The sequence below is a fragment of the Rhipicephalus sanguineus genome, chromosome 3 (genome assembly GCF_013339695.2).
Source record: "Rhipicephalus sanguineus isolate Rsan-2018 chromosome 3, BIME_Rsan_1.4, whole genome shotgun sequence".
Classification (NCBI taxonomy): domain Eukaryota; kingdom Metazoa; phylum Arthropoda; class Arachnida; order Ixodida; family Ixodidae; genus Rhipicephalus; species Rhipicephalus sanguineus.
This window is the reverse complement of record NC_051178.1, coordinates 216358298-216383279: the sequence shown is the minus strand read 5'-3', so window position 1 is coordinate 216383279 and position 24982 is coordinate 216358298. Positions and strand designations below refer to the sequence as shown.

At 47.0% G+C, this 24982-nt stretch overlaps 1 protein-coding gene across 3 annotated transcripts in view; it reads left to right on the top strand.

Moving 5' to 3' along the window:
• The window catches only part of LOC119388282 (proteoglycan 4), a 287761-nt gene that overhangs the window by 9479 nt on the left and 253300 nt on the right, over window positions 1-24982 (top strand). For all 3 annotated transcript variants that reach the window (XM_037655967.2, XM_037655963.2, XM_037655964.2), the window contains exons 2-3: window positions 17185-17222; window positions 17284-17318. In XM_037655967.2, the coding sequence (XP_037511895.1) occupies window positions 17185-17222; window positions 17284-17318 (73 nt within the window). The remainder of the gene's footprint in view (window positions 1-17184; window positions 17223-17283; window positions 17319-24982) is intronic.

Below are 24982 nucleotides of genomic sequence, written 5' to 3'. Positions count from 1 at the left end.
TCAAATGTGATGTTTGAGATGTTAATCCCAAGGGGTGCCCCCTCAGCCTGGGGGCTCAGGACCTCTCTTCAAATGGCTTACACCGTTGTGTGCTGGGTCCAGTATTGAGGAGGTTAAACATGACTCCACAACAAAAGTGCTGACCTACACTTATCATGTACAAATGAATGATACAGAGCTGCTGCACATGTTCACACTGAACAAAAATGAGTATGCATATCTACTAAACATAGAACAGGGTAATGCTCCTGGAAAGACAAGATGTTTAATATTTCAATAAGTAAATAAGCATTAACGGCAGTCATGGGCATGTTACCAGTAAAAAGTAAGTGTTACAGTTACCTAAACCAAGAAAGTAACTCTGTTACAGTTAGAGTTACAGAGTTTCCAAAGTAACCTGCTACAGTTACTGTGAAAAAGTAACATTGTTACTTTTCCGTTACTGTAAAAAATAAGTAATCGATCACAAAGCAAATGCTAGAATTTATTTAATAAAAACGTACGAAGGCATGCGGGTAGTCAAAACTGCACTTGATAAAACCCGAAGACGAAGAAAACTTAAAACGGGGCCCAACACGAGTAGTCGTTGTGTACACCTCATTTTGTCGCAGCAATAGAAGTCCTGGGATACTAGAACTGGAAATCATGGTTGATGCACTGGAACGACGACAGTATCCTAGAGCGTTTATTAACGATACCCAAAAATGCATGCGAAGAGGAACAAGGAGTACGTCATGAGTGAAGACAACGTCGATTGTGCCTATTCCCTTTGTTCAAGGTTTGAGACCCTGTTCGGAGAGCTTTGCGTGCGCTGGGCATGCAAACGGTTTTTAAGCCCCGCTATACCTTGGGACGTGTGGGTGAAACCCAAAGACCACACACCTGCGGACGATCAGAGCGGGATCATCTACAAGTACAATGCGGGGACTGCGCCGTGTACATCGCTGAAACAGGCAGGAAAAACGGGATGTTGCTAAAGCAACCCATGCAACACATTCTGAGAAAGGCGGGGCTTGTTTGGCACTGCTGGACAACAGCGCATTGCTTTGATCTAAACAATGAGACGACGCTGGCTAGTGGACGAAGGTGGGGAGAAGAAAACTCTTGGAATCGTGGTTCGCTAGTCGCAGTGCATCACCTTGCTACAACCTGAGGATGCCACCTGCACAGGAGGTCAAACGTCTACATCATTTTGTTAATAACTGTAGAGTTAAGTCGAAGTAAACCTTTACAATCAGTTCCAAAGAGGTTTTAAAAAATTGCTGATCTAGTTCACGGTATTGCTGGTTCTCAGCTGCTTCGCGTGCTGCTGCTTTTTAGCCGCCTGTCAAACACGATTAGCTCGGAGCCATGGACGAAGGAGACTACAAACTAGGCATCCTAATGCTCCACCGGTACATCAAGAACACAGCCAGAAGCTTAAGTGAAAGAAAAAAAGATATATGTGCTGAAAAAAAATGGACGTGAATTACGAAGCTGTTCAGTTGCAATGTGACTGATCTACGATATCTAGTTTACAAGTAAACTTGAAGTTGCGTTAAAGATGAAGCGTCGACCTCGATCTTCTGCAGGGAATGTAATCCTCTTAGCGACCTCCTCTCCTAAACTGTGAGGGGAGCCTTATTTTGGAAAGTTGAATGGTGGAGAGGATATGGTGAAATCGTTTAATGTCGGCATTTAACGTCTGCTTCTATGCATAATTCTTTATAAAAACAGTAGTAACTGTAACGGTATTTCCCGTTACAGTTACTGTGTAAAAAAGTAACAGTGTTACAGTTACAAGTTCCTCTAGCTTAAAAGTAACTAGTTACCGTTACAAGTTACTGAAAAAAGGAACTAGTTACCGGTAACACATTACTAGTAACTAGTTACTGCCCAAGACTGATTAACGGTTCCAATTTATGAACAATAGGAGATTTGAGAAAAACATATTATGGAACAAGCTAAAAAGCAGAAAATATTGGAATTTGTGCAATAATTGGTAATGTGGTTGCCAACAAAATTTCATTAATTGCAGAATTTGACTAATATATAAAGAGCTTAAAGTTACAGACTCCAAGTTAACTTGAAGCATCACGTTTTACTGGAGCAATGACTACTCTAAGTCATCAGTATAAAAACTGTGCCCTTCTGATTGTCATCTCTGCTGTCTTTTGGAAATTACTTGAAGTGTATCCTCTTCTGTGTAAATTACGATGGACTGTCTGCAAATGGTGTCAAATTTACACAGCGTTGTTTCAAGGCAGTTGATATTATATTTCAAGAAAGAAAGAGATGTGGTTCATTGTTTTGTGCTAGTTTCAGTAATTAATCTTAATAGCAAGTAACTAAAGATCTGTTTATTCTGAAGTCAGTCATGTCCCATTTTTGCATAAATGGAATCAAATCTTATTCTCAAAATGCATGCACAATACAGATCCAGAAAACGGCCGGAAAGAGAAGGTAAAAGCTTGCGATGAAAAAATCCGTAAGCAGTGGGCAGGTGCTTGAGCTGCCGTTTCGACAAGTGGACTTGCCTTCTTCAAGGTCGGAACTGATTTCCTTAGCGCTCATGTGTATATTGTCACGGGGTTGTGACATCGACGAAGCCAGCAGTCGGCGTGTCCAAGATGAAACTCTTTTTCTGGCCGGGAAAAGAAAGTCCGACTACAGCAATACACACTGCACACTGATAACGGCGAACAGAGCGTCGGCCGTCGATAAACTCCTCAGTGGTAAGGCGTGTTGGCATTTATACATGCGGCATTGAACATTGGAGCCTTATCGCTGGTGGCCGCGTTAGTTCCAGAATGAACTCAACTGTTTGCGTTTGTGCGCTCAAGGCTATAAGAAGATTCTGAAATGAGCTGGAAGGTTCCCAGCCATTCGGGCGCGGTTTGCGCAAGACAGCGATTACACGTGTACCGGACCAGTTACATAAACATAGCAAAAGAAGCGCGCGTGGCATTGCCCCTTTCTGAAGAAGCTGAAGAAGCATTGTCCCGAGGCTTGTGACAGAACATAGAAGGGGAAAAAGAACTAGTGCATACACAAATAAATTACAATAACAAAACACAAAGTAGAGTCCACGGGTAGGCTAACGCGTAAAAAACGGCTTAAGGTGCATGACATAGACGACTTGGGGTCGTGCGTGGCGTCGCTGGGAGTTCGTAATGCCGTCCGGGATGACCTCGTAGTCTAGAGCGCCGAGACGTCGAAGCACCTTGTATGGCCCGAAGTATCACCGAAGAAATTTTTCACTGAGTCCACGTCGGCGTATCGGCGTCCAGACCCAAGCATGGTAGCCTGGCTGGTATTCCACGAAGCGTCGTTGAAGATTGTAACAGCGGCTCCCAGTCATCTGATGATTCTTGATGCCTTGCCGGGCGAGTTGTCGGGCTTCTTCAGCGCGCTATAGGTAAACAGTGACGTCGAGGTTTTCGTCAGGGACGTTGGTTAACATGGCATCGAGCGTCGTTGCCGGGTTCCTTCTGTAGACCAACTTGTAGGGTGTCATCTGCGTTGTTTCTTGCACGGCGGTGTTGTATGCGAAGGTCACGTACGGAAGGATGGCATCCCAGGGCTTGTGTTTGACGTTGACGTACTTGGCCAGCATGTCGGCGATGGTCTTATTTAGCCGCTTGATGAGGCCATTGGTCTGTGGGAGGTAGGCAGTGCTCCGGTGGTGGCTTGTCTGGCTGTATCTCAGAATCGCCTGAGTTAGGTCCACAGTAAAGGCGGTACCTCTGTCTGTGAAGAGGACCTCTGGGGCTCCATGACGTAGGACGATGTTCTCAACGAAAAACTTGGATACCTCGGCGGCACTGCCTTTGGGCAGGGCCCGTGTTTCGGCGTAGTGGGTCAGGTAGTCTGTAGCTACGACGATCCACTTATTACTGCAAGTTGATGTTGGGGACAGTTCCAGGAGGTCCATCCCGATCTGCTAGAACGGTCGCTGAGGTGTCTTGATTGGCTGAAGAAAGCCTGCTGGTCTTATTGTCGGTGTCTTGCGCCGCTGACAGTCTCTGCATGTCCTTATGTAGCTGGTGACGTCGGCGGCAAAGCCCGGCCAGCAGTACTTTTCCTGTGTTCTTGCCAGCATTCAGGAAACACCGAGGTGCCTGGAGGACTTCTGGTCACAATGCTGAAGGCACCACAAGAAGGTACTTGGCTCGAAGTGGTGCGAAGTACTTTTGGAGAACGCCACTGCGTAAGAAAAATGATGCCAGTACTCGCTTGAATACTTTCAGAACGACGGCGGTCTTGCCTTGGAGGTATTCCATAAGGCCTCTGAGTTCAAGGTCGGATTGCTGTTGTTAAGTGAAGTCGTCGGCACTTATGGTTCCCAAGAAGGAGCCATCATGGCAGTATGCTTCGTGCCTGCACAGAGGAGGGGAGGAAATCAATTCCAGCCTTGAAGAAGGCAAGTCCACTTGTCGAAACATCGGCTCGAGCACCTGCCCACTGTTTACGGATGTTTTTCATGCACAAGAGAGGATATTCTTAATGCTTGGGGCTTCGGCAACACTGGGTGCGCCCGGCATTCTTTGTTAGGTGCAGTTGCGGAATCGTCTGCTAGCGTCTCCTTAAAGGGGTCATGAACCACTTTTCCAAGTAATGATCTAATGACCTTAGTATCGGAGTTTACTGCCTCCCGAATCGATTGCTGCAAAAATTTCTCGAATCCGTCAAGAATCAGCGGAGTTACAGGGGTTTGGCGCACGCTCTCAGTGCTTTCTCTTTTCTCGTGCCGACGAGTGCACTGGAAGCTAGACAGGGAGGGATGGCACGGGGGTAAGAAGTTACGTCAGCGCGCTTCGTGAAACACGATCACTCTCCCGCTGTGATTCGCATGAGCGAGTGTGGCTACCGTGTAAAGTTAGCAGACTGAGGAGTGCGGCGCGGGCAAGTGGCGGCACCTTGTGGCAAGAAGCGCATTTCATCTGGCTATCAGCCAATAAGCATGCTATGTCTCCACGATGTCAACGTGCAGATGCCCCGCCCACCGACGAGAGTGAGAACCGGCCTCTGTTTGAAAAGAGGGCGCCTGAGGAAATGGCAACTTCGCGCTCCGCTTGTGGCCTTTACGCGGCGCGCACGACTGTAATATTTTGCAGAGCAGTTCATAGCCATGTCAGCTTACCGCAGGTTGTGTTTTTTCAACAAGCCCAAGGGGTGCTTCATGACCCCTTTAAGGAGAGGCCATGGAGAGGCTGATCCGCACTTGTTGGCAGAGCGTTCGACCAAGTGCTGAATGACCAAGTGCCGAATGGCCAGCGGACCTCACAGCGCTGCCACAAATCAACGAGAACAAAATATAGGAGTTCTGCGTGCTTAAAGAAAGTCACAGTTTCGCCTCAGCGGCGAAGCGATGAATGCGATAGCAAGAAATTTGAATGTCACAGGAAGGACGGCAAGCAGCTAGAAACTTGCTGTGGGCTGCTGAAGCACAAATGACGTAGGAAAAGAAAACACACAAGGCGAGTGCGAACTAACAACTGTCACAGCTCGACACTTGCAGCGTGCTGCTCAAACACAAAGGTGGCACGAAAAGAACGCTAAGGTATACATAGGACGAGCGCGAACTTTCACAGTTGTTACTTCAACTAACCCCTACTTTGGCTCTTCTATAGCTAGCAGATCACTCCTTTCACGAACATGGCTGCTGCAGCATGCAAAGTGACCTTCGTGTGGTCTGTAGTTTGAACGCAAGCTTTGCAGTGAAAGCAGAAGACGTGCAAAACTCCCTCTCAGGTAATCACGCGAGCACGGCCAACCACGCCCTGTATGTCAAAGTACAAGTTGAAGGCGCACATCCCAACTCCGGCGAAACACAATTAAAACAGTTTTTGAATTGGGGACTCAGGAAATTTGCGAGCCGCCAGGACACATGCGCAGAACGCAAGCCACTTTAGGACTCTTTCACTCGCGTTGTCCCAAAACCCTGCAGCGCCTTCCTTTGGGCGGCAAACAAAACCGCATAGTGCGCGACGTCAAGAGAAGAAAATAAAGAAGGCACTTGGCAGTGGCGTGTGAAGCCACGTCTCGCGTTCCCTGCGGGCATCGATTCTGGTCACTAAAATAACATATCATTCGGCTCTAGTTGGTACATGTTCCTGAGGCTAAAATTACAGCGCAAACGCACTTCTTTCTCTTTCTTCACTTTTTTGTCCCAGCACCCATCTGAATATAATTTCATGTCTTCGCGTATCTAATGCACTATTGCCACACACGCTCCTTTTTTTCTATGTTTTATGTTAATGCCCCCCTACACGCATTACTACTGCCTTGCGCAAACCGCGCCAGAATGTCTGGGAAAGTTGCAGATTACTTTGGGATGATCTGCTAGACTTGAGCGCAGAAACGCGAACAGCTGTGTCTTTTCTAGAACTAACGTGGCCACCAGCAATAAGGCTGGAATGTTTGATGTTGCATGTATAAATGCCTACGCGCCTTAGTGCTGAGCAGTTTATCGATGGCCGACGCTCTGCTCGCCGCTATCAGTGTGCAGTGTGTATTGCTGTAGTTCGACTTTCAGTTTCCCGGCCACAGGTTCGGCCAAATAAAGAGTTTCATCTTCGACACGCCGACTGCTGCCTTCGTCGACGTCACGACCCCGTGACATCTGGTGGAGGTGCTGGGTACGATCATGTTCAGGACGCCCCTTTCAAGCTGTGAACCCAGCCCCGTTCATGAAGAAGACACCAACACCATCAGGGACAGTCGAGCAAGCTATAGACTGAAAGGACTACCCCCTCAATTTGGACTCCTACCATACAAGCCAAGAGCCACGGCGACGAAGACAATGGACACAGTGACAGCCACTGCGCCACCGCCCGCGATCGTGATGCAGCAGCCAAGGGAGCTGGCGATTTTCAGGGATCATCAGGTGAGGACCCCGAAAAGTGGCTCGAGTCATACGAGAGGACTGCGGCCTTCCACAACTGGGACATCAACGACAAGTTACGCTATGTGTACTTCGAGAACAGGGAGCCTACCCTGACAACGTGGGACATCTTTTGGACCGGTTTCCTCGCAGCGTTCACAAGCGTCATGCGAAAGGAAAGGGCCACTGCATTACTGGAAACACGGGTCCAGCTCCTGAACGAAAAGGTGACAATCTTTGCGGAAGAAATGACCAGACTTTTCCGCCACACCGACGCTAACATGACTGAGGCGAAGAAGGTCCGTTTCCTCATGCGAGGAGTAAGGCAAGAGCTCTTCTCTTCGTTGGGCTCATGAAAAAGCCACCCAAGACAGTCCAGGAATTTGTCTCTGAGGCCACAACAATCAAGAGCACATTTGAAATGCTCACCCAGCAATACAACTGCCGCTTGATCCAAGACAGTGCAGTGGTTCAAGCTATCGGCTCCGACGATCTGCGCGAGAACATAAGGGCCGTAGTGCGCGAAGAACTTCATCGAATGTTCCCGTCGTGCCAGCCTCAAGATGCCTCGATCGCAGGCATTGTCCGAGAAGAAATCCAGCAGTCGCAGGGCATCCCCGAGTCGGCGCAGCTGCAGCTGCAAGCAATGAGCTATACTGCTGCAGCCCAACGCAACGCCCCGCCTCCTCGCCGACCTAACTTCAACGCAAAGCGACGAACTAGTGACCTCGACGTACTATTCGACGGCCACAACGTTACCGCTCTTGTTGACACTGGAGCCAACTGTTCCGTCGTCAGTGGACCGTTCGCCACAAAGTAGAAGAAAGTTAGGACTGCTTGGAAAGGCCCCGAAATCCGGACTGCTGGAGGCCACCTAATTATGCTGGCTGGAGTCTGCACCGCAAGAGTCACCATCAATAACCGGACTTATCCTGCGAGCTTTGTAATATTACAACATTGCTCCAGGGATGTGATACTTAGGATGGACTTCCTAAGTCACCACGATGTCTTCATCGATTTGAGGTCTCAGTCAATAACACTAACCTCAGGAAAATTGCTGCCGCCCCCCACTACGCCAAGGAACCACGTATTGAATGTGACAGAAGAGCACATCACGGTTCCTCCTCTGTCCAGCGTCATCATTTCCGTCAGCACCAAAGAACCAGCAGACCTTGAAGGCATCGTCGAGGGCAATCAGCACCTGCTTCTGAACCGTCAGATTTGCGTCGCAAGAGGCATAGCCGAGCTGTGAGATGGCAAAGCAAAGGTAGTGCTGACAAACTTCAGCCATGAATATAGGCACCTCAACATTGGTACAACAGTCGCCTACATCGACGAATTCCTGGACGACAGCAATGCTTTCGCCCTCTTTGATGCAACCGAACCTGCTTCGAAGGATTGAGGTCCCCAACAAAATATTGATGTGAAGTTGAGCCTCCCGGAGCAAAAGCAAGACCATCTTAAAGCCCTGATTCTGCAATTCAAGGAATGCTCATCGTCGTCAAGAATTCGACAGACCCTAGCCGTGAAACATCGCATCATAAGAGAAGAAGGTGCCCGACCAATCCATCAGAGCCCGTACTGAGTTTCGACGCGAGAACGCGAGGCCGTTAAAGGAGCACTGACACAAAAATTTTGCACCTTCTTTTTTTTGTTGCAATAGATAGCTTATGATCCACTTATCACGGCTGCAAACCTCGTTTGCACGAGTGTGCGACGGTTATTTATTTAGAGAGGTTTTTAGAGCGCCCAGTCGCAGTTTTGGTTTCAAAGAGCACCGAGCTAGGCAGGAGCACTTCCGGAGGCAGGGTAAACACAACAGGCCACGTGACCACGCAAAAGTGTGACGCGGTGGATATGTAAACAAACCTACGTCACAAGTTTGTGTTGGCTGGTTGCTGGTTGTGCCCTTGTGCTTCTGCGCTTGTGCTACCTGCCATTTCTTCCTCCGCGCCTGCGGCTTTGCGTGTGCTGGTTGTGCTCCCTTCCGCTGTTCGCTCGTCGTGCCATTTGGCAGATGTTATGGCCCGCTCACACAAGCGGCAAGCCTGCTGCAACGGCGTGGTGCCGCAGAACGTCGGCCGTCACCGCACACGCGAGAGCTGTCCAAGCTGCACGGCAAGCTTCGCCGGCGAGGCATTCGCGCCTCTGAAAAACATGGCCTCATTGCCAAAAGCGGTTGTCGTCCACTTCGAATCTATCAAGTGGCCGCCGTGTGCTCTGTAGCGTGTAAGCTCCGAACTGGGGCTTCCATTTGCTTTAGATTCATGTCCTTAAGCTTCGACAGCAATGTATTCGTCCCGATTCGGCGCCGTTTTTGAGAGCCATAGTCAAATAATCGATGCTGTAGGCTTAGTGAGTTGAGATGGACGCTTCCGAATGCTCGGAGGGCATAGGTTACGCGTTTGTTAGTTGTTTCTAATCCTCCATAGCTGGCGTCACGTGACCTGGTGCCAGCTTGGGGACACTTTATTTGGTTTTACGCGACGCTTTTTTTAATGCCGGACAGACTAAAATGCTCTACTGACTGCTCGAACCATGCCTGGCAACGACATGGACGACGTCCGCTCTTCTAGCGTGAAAAACGCGGATCAAAAAGCAAGCAGCTCGAAGCGTCTCACATCAGACGAACTGGCGTAGCGGACGAACTGTCAGTGCAGCGCCCGCCGCACCCGCCGCACCCGCTCTCGCGCGCCGCCTACGTCACAATTTTGTGTGGTCACGGGGCCAGCTGTGTTTATCCGGCCCCCATAAGTGCTCCTGCCTAGCTCGGTGCTCTTTGAAACCGAAACTGCGACTGGGCGCTCTAAAAACGTCTCTAAATAAATAACCGTCGCACACTCGCGCAAGCGAGGTTTGCAGCCGTGATAAGTGGATCATAAGCTATCGCAACAAAAAAAAAAAGGTCCAAAATTTTTGTGTCAGTGCTCCTTTAACAGAGCATCTCATAGAGCAGTTTAGTTTAAGTGGTGTATCAGTAGTGTCTCATTAAATGCATAATTACATCATTTGTTTGAGGGAGAAAAGGTAGGCACACCTGCAGTGAAGGTTCAGTGCGAAGACCACAGATATGGCAAGACATGAAGAGTTTCCTCAGGCATTCCTCATAGACGAGGAACTTCCTAGCTGCAGGAGGTTCGCTTGTGGATCTGTGGAGAATAGTGTTCATAGAGCACATTAAAACAATTGCTCCATAACACCACATGGTTGTGGGTGAGTCAACAAATATTTTCATGCAACCACCATGCACTGAATTTAGAACAGCGCACCAGGAATAAGTATTGGTGAAACCAACAACCTAAATTATCACGTATCCGCACTGCAAAAATGTTTCACTGCATGAACATCTGTTTGTCCGCTGTGCACACAAACACACAAATGAAGAAAAAAGCTAAGCAACAAGAAGAGTACAGGTTAGGGTACAGAGAGCTGCCTCAAATGTGTGCTGTTGAACAGTACCATTTGCAATACAGAAGGTTGCCCTAATGACAATGCAAGCAATTATGCACATTTTATAAGTGCACAATGCAAAGGCATAATGGGTTCTTTATTTACAGGCTTTTTTACATCATACAGGAAGGGCCTCACCCACAATGAAATTATCAATAATTGTTGAGTCATTTACAGGCAAAGCCACGCTTTCATTATGAGGCACTGTGTACAGGGGAAGTACGAGTTATTATTAATGTGTACCCAAATAACACCACATGAGCATTTTTGCGATTAACTACTACCAGAATGTGGCTTTCGTGGCCCGTATTTCATTTCATAATGCTTGGCAGCACAGAACCATAGCCTCCAAGCCATTACCACGGGGCATGCCCACGATGCTATAACTTGCAAACAGGGACACTACCATTGCCCGTGGGCTGCCACATATAGTATTTCATCAAGCTAGCAAGTGGTGGACAGGAATAATGGCCTTCACCATTCGCTTCCATGAGCACATTTATGGGCCTTGAGTAAGGCAGTGGTACACTACTTCTGATATTTTTAGTTTTTTGTGGGATAGAAAAACCTTGTAGTTGAGAGATTTACTCCGAAGCCACTGCATTTATGAGAATGCAGTAACATGCTCAAACAAGGTAAGCAAAAGTTGTGTCACTCATGCAGTTGAGCTGTTTAATGTGGGCTCATACGTCCTGTCATGGACATCCACTTCATGTTCCACAGACATCTCCGATGGTAATGGTGTTGAGCACCGATGCCATGTCTCCTCCATTAAAAGAATTTCTGGAAGCTCCAGGTCAGTCTGGCATGCTGGAATCAGTCGGGCATGAGTACACTATTTTGAGGACTGCCAGCATAATTAAATATTACAATGACATGAAAGGCACTCACCCACTTCCTTCAATGATTGGCTTGTATATACCTTGGCAGCTTTTGTGCTACACTTCCGCACCGCTTGAGTTGCCTTGGAGTATAATTCAACAGAGCACTGCACTTGTGCGTCCACATTTACTTCCCCTGTGGAAATAAGTAGTCAGGTATTTGGCTTCAGTCTAGTTCTCATATAATGTAGTTACATAATTTTTCTTCATGTTTAAAACTACAGATTACGTGCTGTTTGCTTCATGTGCTGTACAAATATGATATTTTTTTCAACATACTCGTGGGCAGCTTCTTAGTTAAAAATTGCCCAATTTTGTGTAACATGCATTGGATGGGACTGCTGTTATTCATTCATAAACCGTCTCACTATGCGGTACTTAAATATGGAGCTTAATATCAGGGTCAAATTGAAATTGCCCTGAAATGTCTTAAAGTTGCAGTAGCTCTTTTTTTTTTATTGGGTCTCCAGCTTTAGCATGCTGTCACCTATCCCTATCGTGATGACCGTTTACTTGCGGGACGCGGCCTAGCCTCCAACTCACAGAAGTTCACGTGCATCTCAATGTTTCCAAATACGACTTGATGACATGTCATTTCCCCAGTACCAAGAAGCAACGTTTGATAAAGCGGAGATATACGCGTCCACTTTTGATCGCGTCCAAGGCTGCTCTGGATTGAAATGCTTGAACACGATCGGCACTGTTGTGCAGCTTGTGCTAGAGCCAAACGTCAGCCTGGCATTCGATCACCAATATCGCAATCGAAAGTGTGCCATCGGACACCCGCACTGCTAGGAAGAAACGGCCGCAATGGAACTCAATCTCAGTCGCCAAAACGCAATGAATACCCACCTCCTGCATTCTCGGTCTCGTTCATCCCACAGTCAGCGCCGATGTCCACGGACATTGGAAGGGACACAGCAGCCTCAATCTCTGCGTCCGTGCTTGCCTGCGCGATAACAGGCGTCATCGCATGTGATACTATCAATAAGCGAGAGCACCACTCAAGCAGTACGAACCTCTAATCGAGGCCGTTAGGCGTCATCGCATGTGATACTATCAATAAGCGAGAGCACTACTCAAGCAGTATGAACCTCTAATCGAGGCCATTTGGGATGTGAACCTTCCGGAAGGGGACACGCTGCAGAGTAAAAAATAGTCGGGATAGCATCTGCATGTAGCTGGTGCACCGACTCTGAGTCCGGCGGAATTCTTTTGCGGCAGCCAGGCTCGAAGTGTAGTGTGCAAATGCGACTGGTCTTACGTGGCGTCCAATCTGTGCGTCCGGTATCGTGCACAAACTCAATCTATTTTTGCCAGCGAAGGCCATCCGCGGGAAATCTGTGCATGTTTGAGCCTAACCGTGACTTCGACGGGCAAAAGTCAACCACGCAGTGAAAACCCGGCATATTCACACTTATCAAGCAGTCAGTGCAGCAATATGTACAGAGTTTACAAAGGTGGGTGCGTAACATCTGCCCACGGGCACGACGAGCAAGCAGCGGAAGAGAGCACAACCAGCACACGAAAAGCCGCAGGCACGGAGGAAGAAATATGCAAAGGCAAGGGCACAACCAGCAACCAGCCACCAGCCAACACAAACTCGTGACGTAGTTTGTTTACATATCCACCGCGTTGATGTCCACGTCGCGAGGCGCTCGCATCTCGCTCAGTCGCGCGGCATGCACTTTAAAATTGATTTTAAATATGTTCTAGGCTATGTTGGCCCTTGATATTTCGTAGACGTTGTGTATGCCTCCACGTACATCTATTTCACTCATTATCTCGCCTTCGAAATTTTGTGTCAGTGCTCCTTTAAGAAACAGGTCGACGAAATGCTACGCGAAGACATCATCCAGCCGTCCAAGAGTCTGTGGGCATCTCCCAGGGTGCTAGTGAAGAAGAAGGATGGGACTCTACGTTTTTGCGTCGATTATCATCGCCTGAAGAAAGTCACGAAGAAGGACGGGCATCCTGTTCCCCGGATAGACGACGCTCTGGCTTGATTACACCACGCAAAGTACTTTTCGTCGATGGACCTCAAGACCGGTTACTGACAAATAGAAGTCAACGAGAGAGACCAAGGAAAGACTGCCTTTATAACACCAGACGGCCTGTTCGAGTTCAAGGTCATGCCCTTTGGTCTGCTCGGCACCTGCGACTTTTCAACGGATTATGGATACAATACTGGCCGGCTTAAAGTGGCAGACGTGCCTCGTGTACTTGGACGACGTCGTTGCGTTTTCCTCAAACTTCAACAAACACCTTCAGCGCCTTGAAGCTGTACTTCAAGCAATAAAGGCCTCCTGACTCGCCTTGAAGCCTGAAAAGTGCTGCTTCGCGTACGAGGAGCTCTTGTTTTCGGGTCACGTGATCAGCAAGGATGGGGTTCGCCCATACCCACGGAAAACAGCTGCCATTGCTGCCTTCCCGCCACCCATCGACAAGAAGGCCATATGCCGTTTTCTAGGCTTGTGCGCCTACTACAGACGCTTCGTCAAGAAATTTTCTCGAATCGCCAAGCCGCTAACGCACCTCACGAAGACCGACGTGCCATTCAAGTGGAAAATGGCGCAAATCGAAGCATTTCAAGAACTGAAACAACGCCTTCAGATGCCGCCGATACTAGCGCATTTCGACGAATACGCCGATACGGAAATCCACACCGATGCAAGCAGCGTAGGACTTGGCGCCATCCTTGTGCAGAAGACTGACGGGCTGGAAAGGTGATCAGTTATGTTAGCCGGTCGCTATCAAAGGCAGAAATAAACTATTCCACAACAGAAAAGGAGTGCCTCGCCATCATCTGGGCTACATCGAAGTTTCGCCCGTACCTCTACGGCTGGCCCTTGAAAGTTGTGAGTGACCACCACGCCTTGTGTTGGCTAGCTGACTTGAAGAACCCTTCAGGTCGCCTCGCACGGTGGAGCTTACGACTTCAAGAATTTGACATTACCGTCGTTTACAAGTCTGGAAGGAAACACTCTGACGCTGACTGCCTGTCTCGCGCCCCTGTCGACACACCACCGCAGGACGACCAGGAGGATGACTGCTTCTTGGGAACCATAATTGCCGACGCCTTCGCCGAATGACAGTGAGTGGACCCAGAACTCAGGGGCCTTGTGGAATACCTAGAGGGCAGGACCACCGTTATTCCGAAGGTATTCACGCGGGGACTGACGTCGTTTTTCTTGCACAACGATGTTCTCGTAAAGAAGAACTTCTTGCCGCTTCGAGCCGATTGCCTTCTCGTGGTGCCCTTGACATTGCGACCAGAGGTCCTCCAGGCTCTGTACGACGACCCGACGTCTGGACACCTGGGTGTTTCTTGCATGCTCGCAAGAATGCAGGAAAAGTACTGCTGGCCGCGCCTTGCCGCCGACGTCACTCACTACGTAAAGACCTGCCAGGACTGTCAGCGATGCAAGACACCGCTTACTAGGCCAGCCGGACTTCTTCAGCCTATTGAGCCACCTCGATGGCCATTCCAGCAAGTCAGGATTGACTTACTGAGGCCGTTCCCGACGTCCAATTCCGGAAACAAATGGATCGTCATAGCTACCAACTACCTCACCCGCTACGCCGAGACAAGGGCCCTGCCCAGAGGAAGTGTCGCCGAGGTAGCGAAGCTCTTTGTTGAAAACATCGTCCTATGTCATGGCGCCCCAGAGGCCCCACCAACAGAGAGCACCATGCGAGGGAGAATGTGTGAGATATAAGGCCCTTTTGTGGAGTGTCGTGCATCTGCCCCGGTAGCTTAGTCGGTAGAGCACCGGGCGCGTATCGTCCTGGACCAAGAGGCTGTAAATTCGATTCCCGGCGGGCGAACTTTTTCTTACAGTTTTTTTTTCTCATCCGTTAACATCCATTTTATCAACGTCATATCCATGACTGAAATACATCACTAAAGTCTTGGTGGACCCCGGCATAAAACACTTTCGTGTTAAAATGATTTTTCTTGTATTAGTACATTACACTTTCACAATAGCGAAAGCAACACTCTGACCATGCCTGGTAAGTGACAGAATATGCAAAAAGAACACTCAGATGGCAAAACCGCTTTGATGTTCCCGCACCAGCTCTCTCCTTGATGTGATAGATGTTGATTTTGTCTGCTATAGCCTATGTAATTGTTCATGAGCAAAAATTGTTTAGGTTGTGTCGTGAAGAGCTCAAAAGTGTTGAAATCAGCACAAAGAATAAGACGCCTGTGCTAAATTTAACAGAATTTGATGCACAAATAGACAAATTAAACAGTTTCAAATGCGGTGCCAGTGTTCAACTAGTGTGGCCAGAGTATGGCATTGTGTATAAGGCTGAGCACGTTGCTGCACTAGAGTGCCCTAATTATAGAAAACAAAACCACCGGAACAAGTGGGAGCAATTGCAAAATTGAAGAGAAATGTTCAAAATGAAGGAAGCCCAGCATTATTCTGGGCTATCCTAAGATGAAGCACCTACAATGAAGATCGTGTCCATCAGTTGTCACTGTTGCTTCCAAATGAGAAAACATGCTTGAGGATTAGTGTGTCTATGGAGTGGCTGTTTTCATTGTCGGGAGGAATAGTGACATGCAGAACTGTGTTGCTGCTTCCGAAACATACCAAGCACCTATTCGTTCTTCATGACGATAATAAATAACAGCGTATGTGGCGTTGTCAAGCAACAGTGTTGTACAATGCATAGATTTCCTGTATAATATTTACTGTACAACAAACTTACTTGGTCATGTCTGGTTGGTGAAAAACATTTTTTTTTTACTAAAGTCAGTAGTATTTGTATTCCAAAATATTAGAAAAACATTTGATTCAATTTGCACTTGTTTTCCATTATTCGAATTTGCTTCAAAGTTGAAAATTTTACATTTGCACACCTCTACTCATTACTCAAATCCAAAGCAAGCCTGAGCATTAGTGGCAAACAAACGGAAGAGTGCAGGCCGGTGATGTAGAGCTCTGAAATCAGCACGTGTGTTGTCCTACTCAGTGCTAATAGTGCACACACACTCTTGTCACATGTAAGAGACCCAGCTAACATTACATGCAGTGCATGCGCAGTGTGGAGCACACATTGCTGATGCTAAATTTTTGCGGTTGCTGGTTTACACTGTGCTGAAACTGTCTATTGTGTTGTTTCTGCATGGCGTACACCAGGGGTCTCACACTCACCTCAGCTAGTGGGCTGCATTCACGAAATTTAGGCCTTGAAGGGTCGGGACAGGGAAGAAGGTTGAAGCAGGGCTTGAAATAAGTCCCCCCTCGGCAGCTTACCCAAACGAAGAGTTATTAATCACAATAGGCGAGCACCATTGATCAGTCACAGACATTTTATTCCTTGTGAAGCCATGGGCTGCTATCGAAACTTCCGCTGGCCGCATGCAGCCCAGCCGCGTTTGAGACTCCTGGCGTACACTATGGCAGGCAGGGGATGCTTGAGGATCCTTTAGCACTTGTGTATGTTTTTAATGAACATGCATTCATTATTTTGTTTTACTCTCTACATTTCAACAGTATTTCGAATTCATGTTCTCGTGGTCTCTTGAATCCTCATTAAGGAAACGTGTAAGCCTATCTTATTCGGGTTAATGATGGTCTGTGTATTTACTGTGTCTAGATCGAACAGTAAAACATGCAAAACCTTGATAAGGCTGACCTTGGAGTCAGGTTGAAAGCCTTTTGAACATGACCATGTTGGAAGGTGTATTTAGCAGCTTGGCTCTGATATTGAATGATGATACTCTGTGTGTTGGCGCAAACCATGTGGTAGAATTTAATTTGTGTAAATGTAGCCAGAGCATTATCTGGTGCATGATGGGGCGTCTAGAGGCTTGGCTGGTGTTAAAATTTTAGTAATGCTGCCCCCCCAAGATTTTCTTTGCCGCAACTTTATTGTAAGGCACTCTTTCAGGTGTTGTCAAGGGCCACCAAGTGTCCTTGAGAAATTATGTATAATGCTAAACTGTTTGCTTTTTTTCTATTCCCACAACAGAAGTACATCACATTTAAGAAAAAGCTTGTTCAAAGAAGGTAAGTGTGAAGATGACTTTTGGCTTCTGCGGAATGCTAACACCATCTTTTATTCTTGCAGCCACCAGATTGTCAGGTACCTGCAGCTGGAACAGGGTATGAGGCTTCAGCAGTACTTTGGGGTTAAGGGCTCGCTTCTTTGTCGTGGACAGCGTAATGCATGACAAGGAAGGCAGAGGGGATTTTATTACAGGGAAGCTGTACATGGTTGCGTGCATCAACAAATACATATGTGCCACACAAATAGGGTAGGCCTGTGAAATGAAGAAGGCCCTGCAACATGCGAGCCATACATTATAGCGCACCACGCAGCCTGGAATTTACAGTTAGTTCTCAATGTCAGCTAGAAATCATTCCCTCTTCTCTCGACAAATGATGCCGTGCCGTTGGCTGGCTTGAGCATCATGAGCTGTATAGTTACCGCGGCCGCCACGAGATGCCACCATGTGTCCGTGCGTGCGATCACACTGAAAGCTGCGCGTTCGAAGAAAAAGAAGAAGAAAATGCGCAAGGCCATGATGCGCGCTATCAAACGGACGCATCTTCTTGCCCCCTTGTCATGCCGCCTCCCTCCCTGCTTAGCTTTCGGCCCCCTCGCCGTATGAAAGGAGAGAGAAAGCACTTGACGCGTGTGACAGATCCCTGTAATAAGCTCTCTTAATGAAGCCATTTGATGATTTCCTGTAAAAATGTTGGAGGGCTCCTTTAAGATGATGCACAAAACGACAAGCACACATGGCAAGCCAGACAAGACAACGCATGGTGTGAAATGGAAAATGCGGCAAAAAGACTCGAGCATCATGCTGCTAAAATGAAAAACTCTAAAGGAGTATATGCTATATTCAAAGGGGTCTTTCTGGACAGACATTTCATAGTTAGTTGCAGGGTGTGTGATTGGCTGTGGTTTGGAATTTTGTCACGTCTATGCCATGCTAAACAGATTTGCTGATCACCCAACTTCACAGAGTGGAATGGCTCACTATTTTCTTTTGTTTTTAACTTTAGCATAGTATTTATGACACAGATGGAAAGGAGTTAAAGTTGAAAAAGCTATCTGCCGTAGGTAGGCACCAATGCTAGAACATTCAGATAACACTTCCGGTGCTCTATCAATTGAGCTATAACAATGGTCGTTTGCCCTTCCAATTTATTGGGTATTTGTGTTCGTGTATTCGTGGGTGGGTTAGCCAGTGCGACTCGTAGCTATGGCAGCGAGTGGTGGGGGGCACTTTTTGGCTGCTGGCGTCATGTAACATGTAAACTTTTGTATGAGCTGGCAGCTTATCCATAATCCCTCGCATCCAGATTTGGTCCCTACCGACAGTGTTTGTTTCTTCATCCACCTTGATTCCTTTTTATTTATGTCATAATTACTACTTCACAGTCGAAAACTACAAATAGTGTCCCTTTTGCCTTCCTTGGCTGCATTGTTTGTTGGCTTCATTAGGATGTGTTCAGCAATATTTTGTGGCTTACTGTCAAGGTTCAAGTTTAGTCTGCAGTGATGGAAGTGCCGCTCCAATTGCTCCATACTGCTCCAAAAGAGAAATGCTGCTCCGAAGTGTAATATTTGTAAGTAACTGCTCTGAACCTGCTTCAAAATGGCGTTGGGGAACTGAAAACAATGAACTTTAACCATGTGACCATCCAGCGAGTCATAACGAAAACAAAAACAAGCTGTATACTACCATCTAGTATGCAGCATGTGTACTAGCTGTATACTAGCATATTGACAATGCTACATGTATTGGGCACTGTTGATATATATCCGATTTAGGTGTATATTTGTACCTGACAAGCAGGCTATTTTGATGAAATGCGGGTGAGATTAGTTCGATATCATACTGATTACTAACTGCTGCTGTGACGACCTTGATGTGTGGCTGATTACATTTACCACTTTATCAGCTTTGACCTCATTTATGCCACAAGAACAGGCATCTTAAGTGTATGGCTCATTTAGTTTGTTTTATTTTTGAAATTTTCAATGCTGGCTATTTTGCTGAGATATGAAAATGACATATTGCTCGTACTTACAAACTGCTGCTTTGTCAATAAAGGAAAGAAGTATAAATTTTAAGGGCTCGTTTTCTTTGTTATACACAATATTAATGAGCACTACGAGACAATAATGCCATGGAAAGTATAGGGGATGTTTTTAATAGTACAGTAGAACCCCGCTGTTACGTTCCTTTCTGATGCGTTTTCCCGGCTGTTATGTCGTTTTCCGCCGGTCCCAGCACAGCTCCCATAGGGTACAATGTATTAGGAACCCCGCTGTTACGTCCTAACTGTGGGACCGTTCCCGTATGATACGTCGCGAAGTGCGCTCCGAGCCGACCGAGTGAGCACCGAAGAGAGCGGCCGTGGTGACTTCTCACGCAGCTTGGCCTAGTTTGACCGTAACATTAGCCGCATGAGGCGCGAGCGACAGGTACTTTCAGTTGATGCAAACAAAAGCATAGCCTTCGAGATCTGCATTGCAAAGATGGCGTCTATGATGTAATTGCTCACGAAAGCAAGGCCTTTGAGATTGGCATTTACTTATACTTATAACAAAAGCATAGCCTTTGAGATTTGTATTGCAAAGATGGCGTCTATGACGTAATTGCTTGCGAAAGCAAGGTCTTTGAGTTTGGCATTTACTTCTGCCATCGCGTTGGCATATTCAGGGTTGCCAGATTTGGCTACTTTACGCCAAATTGGCTACTTTTAAGAGGCCGCGGCGACAAAAAAATGACGTTGGCTACTTGGCTACTTTCTGGCTATTGTTCTGGCACTGGCATCGGCAGCTAATATGCACTAAAACCTAGCGCAACCATAAAAAAATAAGTGTGCATTTACAGTGCCGGCTGCGGCTCCCTCGGTGTAATGCCTTTTTTGTACTCTGTATACCGGAAGCAGTTGCGTGCGCCCGAAACGCGTCACGGCCGCCATGATTTTCATATTCATCTAGATTAGGCATAGAGTTAATATACTGACTCTAGAGGAAAAGCTGGGCTGCGAGACCACTAACCACAGGAACGCTGACATCTTGGAACGTTGTCATTCTTGCCATCAGATATCAATCCTAAAGAAGAATTTGCACAATTAAAAACGCGCGGATATATTTTTGTGTTTACCTTGAATACATTTACGAAAGAACACGACGGCTATTTATGCAATTTACTGCGCGCGGAAAGGAGCGTTTGCAGGCTGGTTAACTAGATGGCACCACCATATCAACACTCGCGAGTGTGTGCTCGCGGCCGATTGCGCTGGTTTGCGCTGTTTGTGCATCATGTTAAAGCCCCTGAAACTTCGTTCACGTCGTGTATCTCGTAGTTGTCATAGTGTCCCGTTGTGTGCGTCTTCTATCGCCGCATACCACTCGACTTCATGTGACAGCCCTTTTTTCTTTTAAGCTGAAAACTTCAGTGCAAACCAGGTTGGACGGCAAAGAAGAGATGAGACAAGCCCTGAAAGTTATGTACCAACTAGGCACAACCGAATTTTTTTTAGACTTTTAACGGCGATAAAGCTTCGTAGGCCGTGTAACTTTAGTTTTGATTGAAGCTTTCGGGTGATGTCTCACTCACATTCGCCGCTGCATGCTGCAATAGACATTTTTCTGCTTTACGGCTCTCTGCGCTGAAGTACGGCAGCAATGAGCTGAAATAGAACGTGGATACAGGTGTCTCGCCATTGCAAGTCGAATCAGCGCGCGACCACGGCCTACGGACTTTGCTTCGAGCTGCGAATCTGTCGAGTGACTTTTGTGCCAGCGAACGGAGAATCTTTGGTAGGGAGTGCCTAGTAAAAACCATGCACAAACAGGTGAAAATTTTAATTGTTATCTATCGGACCAGCTGCACAGACAACAGTACACTAACACACGGCTTCACGCATCAAAACACAGCTGATGTTCCCTGAGCAGCGCGTACCTGGCTTAGGTTGGTAGATTAAAACTGATTACTACCGTCAAATATAGCGAGCGTCTCAGGGTCTGGCAGCGTTCATTTTGTTCCATCATGGCGGAACCCATGCGGTTATAGGTTTCAATGCATTGGCCCTATGGGGAGCTTTTCCTCTATAGTCAGTATATTAACTCTATGAGATTAGGCACGCTAACGTAGCTAGCGGGGAACTCGATGAGGCTTTCTAGCCGCTATCCGCCTCGAGTGCTGCTGCGTTGAGCTGTACAGGTGGCGCCAGTTACGGCGTTCGTTGACGAAAAGTGGGTGCGCGCGGCTTATAGAAGCCTTGCGCAATGCGAACGCTACTTGCTGTTTTCGCATTCATTTTTCATTCTGGTTTGATATTTGCGCTACCGACGCTGCTGCTCTAGGCAGCCATGACGTCTGTTACGTCGATTGTTCTATTTTATTTGTTTGAACATGACAGATCCTTTGTTTATTACTGTGTGCGCGCGCGATGCACTGTTCTAGGGCCGAATGCGATGAATGCTTTGAGAACCTTGCCAAAAGATGTATTTGGTTGCCCCGAGCATCGCATTGAGGAGCAAGTGCGGCACCTTCGTCAAGTTGAGGATGTGAATGCTGACATGCCAGCAATGGAATTTTGGATCAAAATATACACCTATCGGGATGCATCAGGCGCTAATCCTATGCAGGACATTGCAGACGGCGCATTGAAACTCCTTGTTCTCCCTATATCTAACGCAGAAACAGAACGAGTGTTTTCTGCTGTGCCTCTCGCAAAAAGCGACTTAAGGAATAGAATGTCCCATGAACTTACTTCTCCTCGCGATCATCAGGATCAAATTTGGACTACGTCTGAAAGGTGTTACAAGCTCTACATTTACAGTGCCGTGGACCATGCTACCTAAAGTGAAGTCGAATATGCACACTTGACTGTCGGTGCAGCATAATTGCCAACTTTCTAGTCCTAATGCCTCCTCTAGGAAGTCACTTGGTTTTTTTTTTTTACTCTATCGTAATGTGATAAACATTTCTGTGATGTATATCTTTGTATATTTGAGTGTCAGAACGTAGTGATAATTCAGCTAAACTGAAATCACGTTTGGCTACTTTTCTGGCTCCAAAATAATGTAACAGCTGCTAGTTGGCTACTGTTCCGGCTACTTTGCTTAATTTCGTGGCTCTTTTTCTCTTCGAGGATCTGGCAACCCTGGGCGTATTATTTGCCGGAGGAGTTCGAGCTGGGGGGTTGGAGTTCACGTGGTCGTGCGTGCGGTTCGCAGTTGTACTCGCCGCTCTGGTCGTGCTTGCGCGTGCTTAGTTCTTTCACGTCTACAGCTGTTGGTGCTAAAAAAAATCACATACGTTGATTACATTTCTGTGGATGACGCTGTCCCGAGCTCTGCGTTTCTATCCGTCAACTGGACCGTGGCTGAGTGGTGGAGCCGCTTTGGGGTAGTTCTACTTTCGCAAGGCGTTCGACCGTTTACTACAATCCACGGTGGTCCGACCAATGGTTCTACAGTATTGCTCGGAGACGCCGACACGCCGACGCAACCGGCGACAATCTCGCAAAGGTATCGCCGTAAGTGATCGCTTGTTAGGTGTCGGCTGTGGTGGCACTAGTTTTATGAAAAGGATGTGAGACTGCAGGTGCTCGAAAAACTTTTCGTGCTGCTCGGACATGAGTAAAAGCACCAGGCAACGTTGCACGGTTTTTTCATGCGTAAGCATTGAAATAAAATTCTGTACCACTAAATATTTTGTCGTTTTTCCCGTTTTTTGGCTCTTGCGTTTCCCGTCTTTTAAGTTCATTTCCTACGGTCCCTTCAAAAACGTATGAGTGGGGTTCTACTGTAAATGTAAGGTAAATGTGAAGAAAAAAAAGTGGACGAAAAGATAACTTGCCGCCGGCAGGGACCGAACCTGCGGCCTTCGAATAACGCGTCCGATGCTCTACCAACTGAGCTACCGCGGCGGCCTTCCCCCCGTCCACTTTGTAGGGTATATATGTACATTTAAACGCGGTAGCTCAGTTGGTAGAGCATCGGACGCGTTATTCGAAGGTCGCAGGTTCGGTCCCTGCCCGCGGCAAGCGATCTTCTCGTCCACTTTTCTTTCTTCACATTTACCTTACATTTACTACTAAGAACATCCCCTATACTTTCCTTGGCATTATTGTCTGTTTGTGCTCATTAATATTGCTTTGTCAATAGTTACATGTGATTGTGGCTACTTTTGTAATTTGGTGCTTAGCTTTATCACTTTTATATCATTTCTGCCACAAGCACTAGTATATTAAATATATGTTACTAATATTACTTTGTGTTTAATGACCATCCATCTGCTTAATTATTATATATTTGCAATTTGAAGTGATTATTGTATGTGCAGTATGTTTAATAATAAATATTAATATTTATGAGGTGCTTAAACGTTGCTTTAACTCCAGGATTCGTTTGGAATATTTTGCCATCTGCTCGGAAAACACCAATAGCATATTTCTGCATTTTTTGAAAGTAGCATTTTTTTCTGCTCCGAAAACACTTATGCCCATTCCAAAGCACCGTTTTTTCTGCTTTAGAATCAGCTCCAAAAATCAAAATGTTGCTTCCATCACTGAGTGTGTGTTCGAGCTATTCGAAATTGGCTCTCGTCCAGCATCTCTTTGAAAGGGACACTAAAATGTTTTACCTGTAACAGAAAATTAGCCTTGCACAATACCGAAACAGCTAGAGGGTGCCTGGTTAGCCAGAAATAGCGCAAGATGGAAAATACTTTTGCTGCCAGGAGTCATGTACAATTCATAACCTCATCCGAAACTCATCATCGCTGTCATGGTGTTCTTTGACCGAATCTGGCCCTTGTGTGAAAAAAGGACAAAGCTGTTAACAACCCTTGAATAATTTCTCCTGGTACTTTAGCAACCATTGAGCTTCTGTAGAAGCTGCCATGCCGTACATTGCTGCGATATTACATAGAACCCAACTGGCATGAAAGAATACAATATACTGTCGTACAGTGTGTAGAACTTTTAAGTCGAAACAAAGAGCAAACATTGTTGCATAAAGTTATTACAACTTTATGGTGATATGATGAAAAAAAAAATTCGCAGCTTGCACTAGTGGCGCAAGACTAGAACCATCAGTAGAGCTAGCGTTTTGCTATTGTTACCAAGCTTTTGCTGGGAGGCTAAATTTTTGCTAATTCAAAAAAAAAAAAAAACGGCAGGAAGTGAAAGATGGAAGCTTGCGATGAAAAATATCCGTGAACAGGGTGGGTGCTTGGGCCGACGTTTCGACATGTGAACTTTTCTTCGAGGCTGGAACAGCCTTGAAGAAGATAAGTTTTATTTTTGAGTGGCTGTGTAAGTTGGTGCGTTATCTGCTGTGTTAGATCACTCAACATGCTCTGAAGCGTTGAAAGGGTGACCGGAAGGTCGTTGGAGGATTGCGGGGCTACAGGGGCTGCGGAGTTCGTGGAGGTTGGGGAGGAGTGTGAGGTGCGAATCCCCGTGATGAGGGCTCTTAACTCTGCCAGTTCTCTAGCATGTGTGGCTCATAGGGTTTGTAATTCGTGTATTAGTGCCTGATTTTTGCGAGCTAGGCTGTCAAACAAGTGTGGGTGGGGTTGGTTTAGCGAGTGCAGAGCCGCGAAAGCCGAAACTTCTGCTAACCAGCTCACCTTAGTGCCATCTCCTGCGGGGCAGGCGTTAGGATGCTTCATCTTGGTGCCTTTGGCACTCTGTGGCTGTTGCTGCTGCTGTTGCTCGTCGGTGTCCTGGTGGTTCTGGGGGCTGCCCTGGGTTTCGTCGTGGTCCCAGTCCGCGGGGAAAAGAGG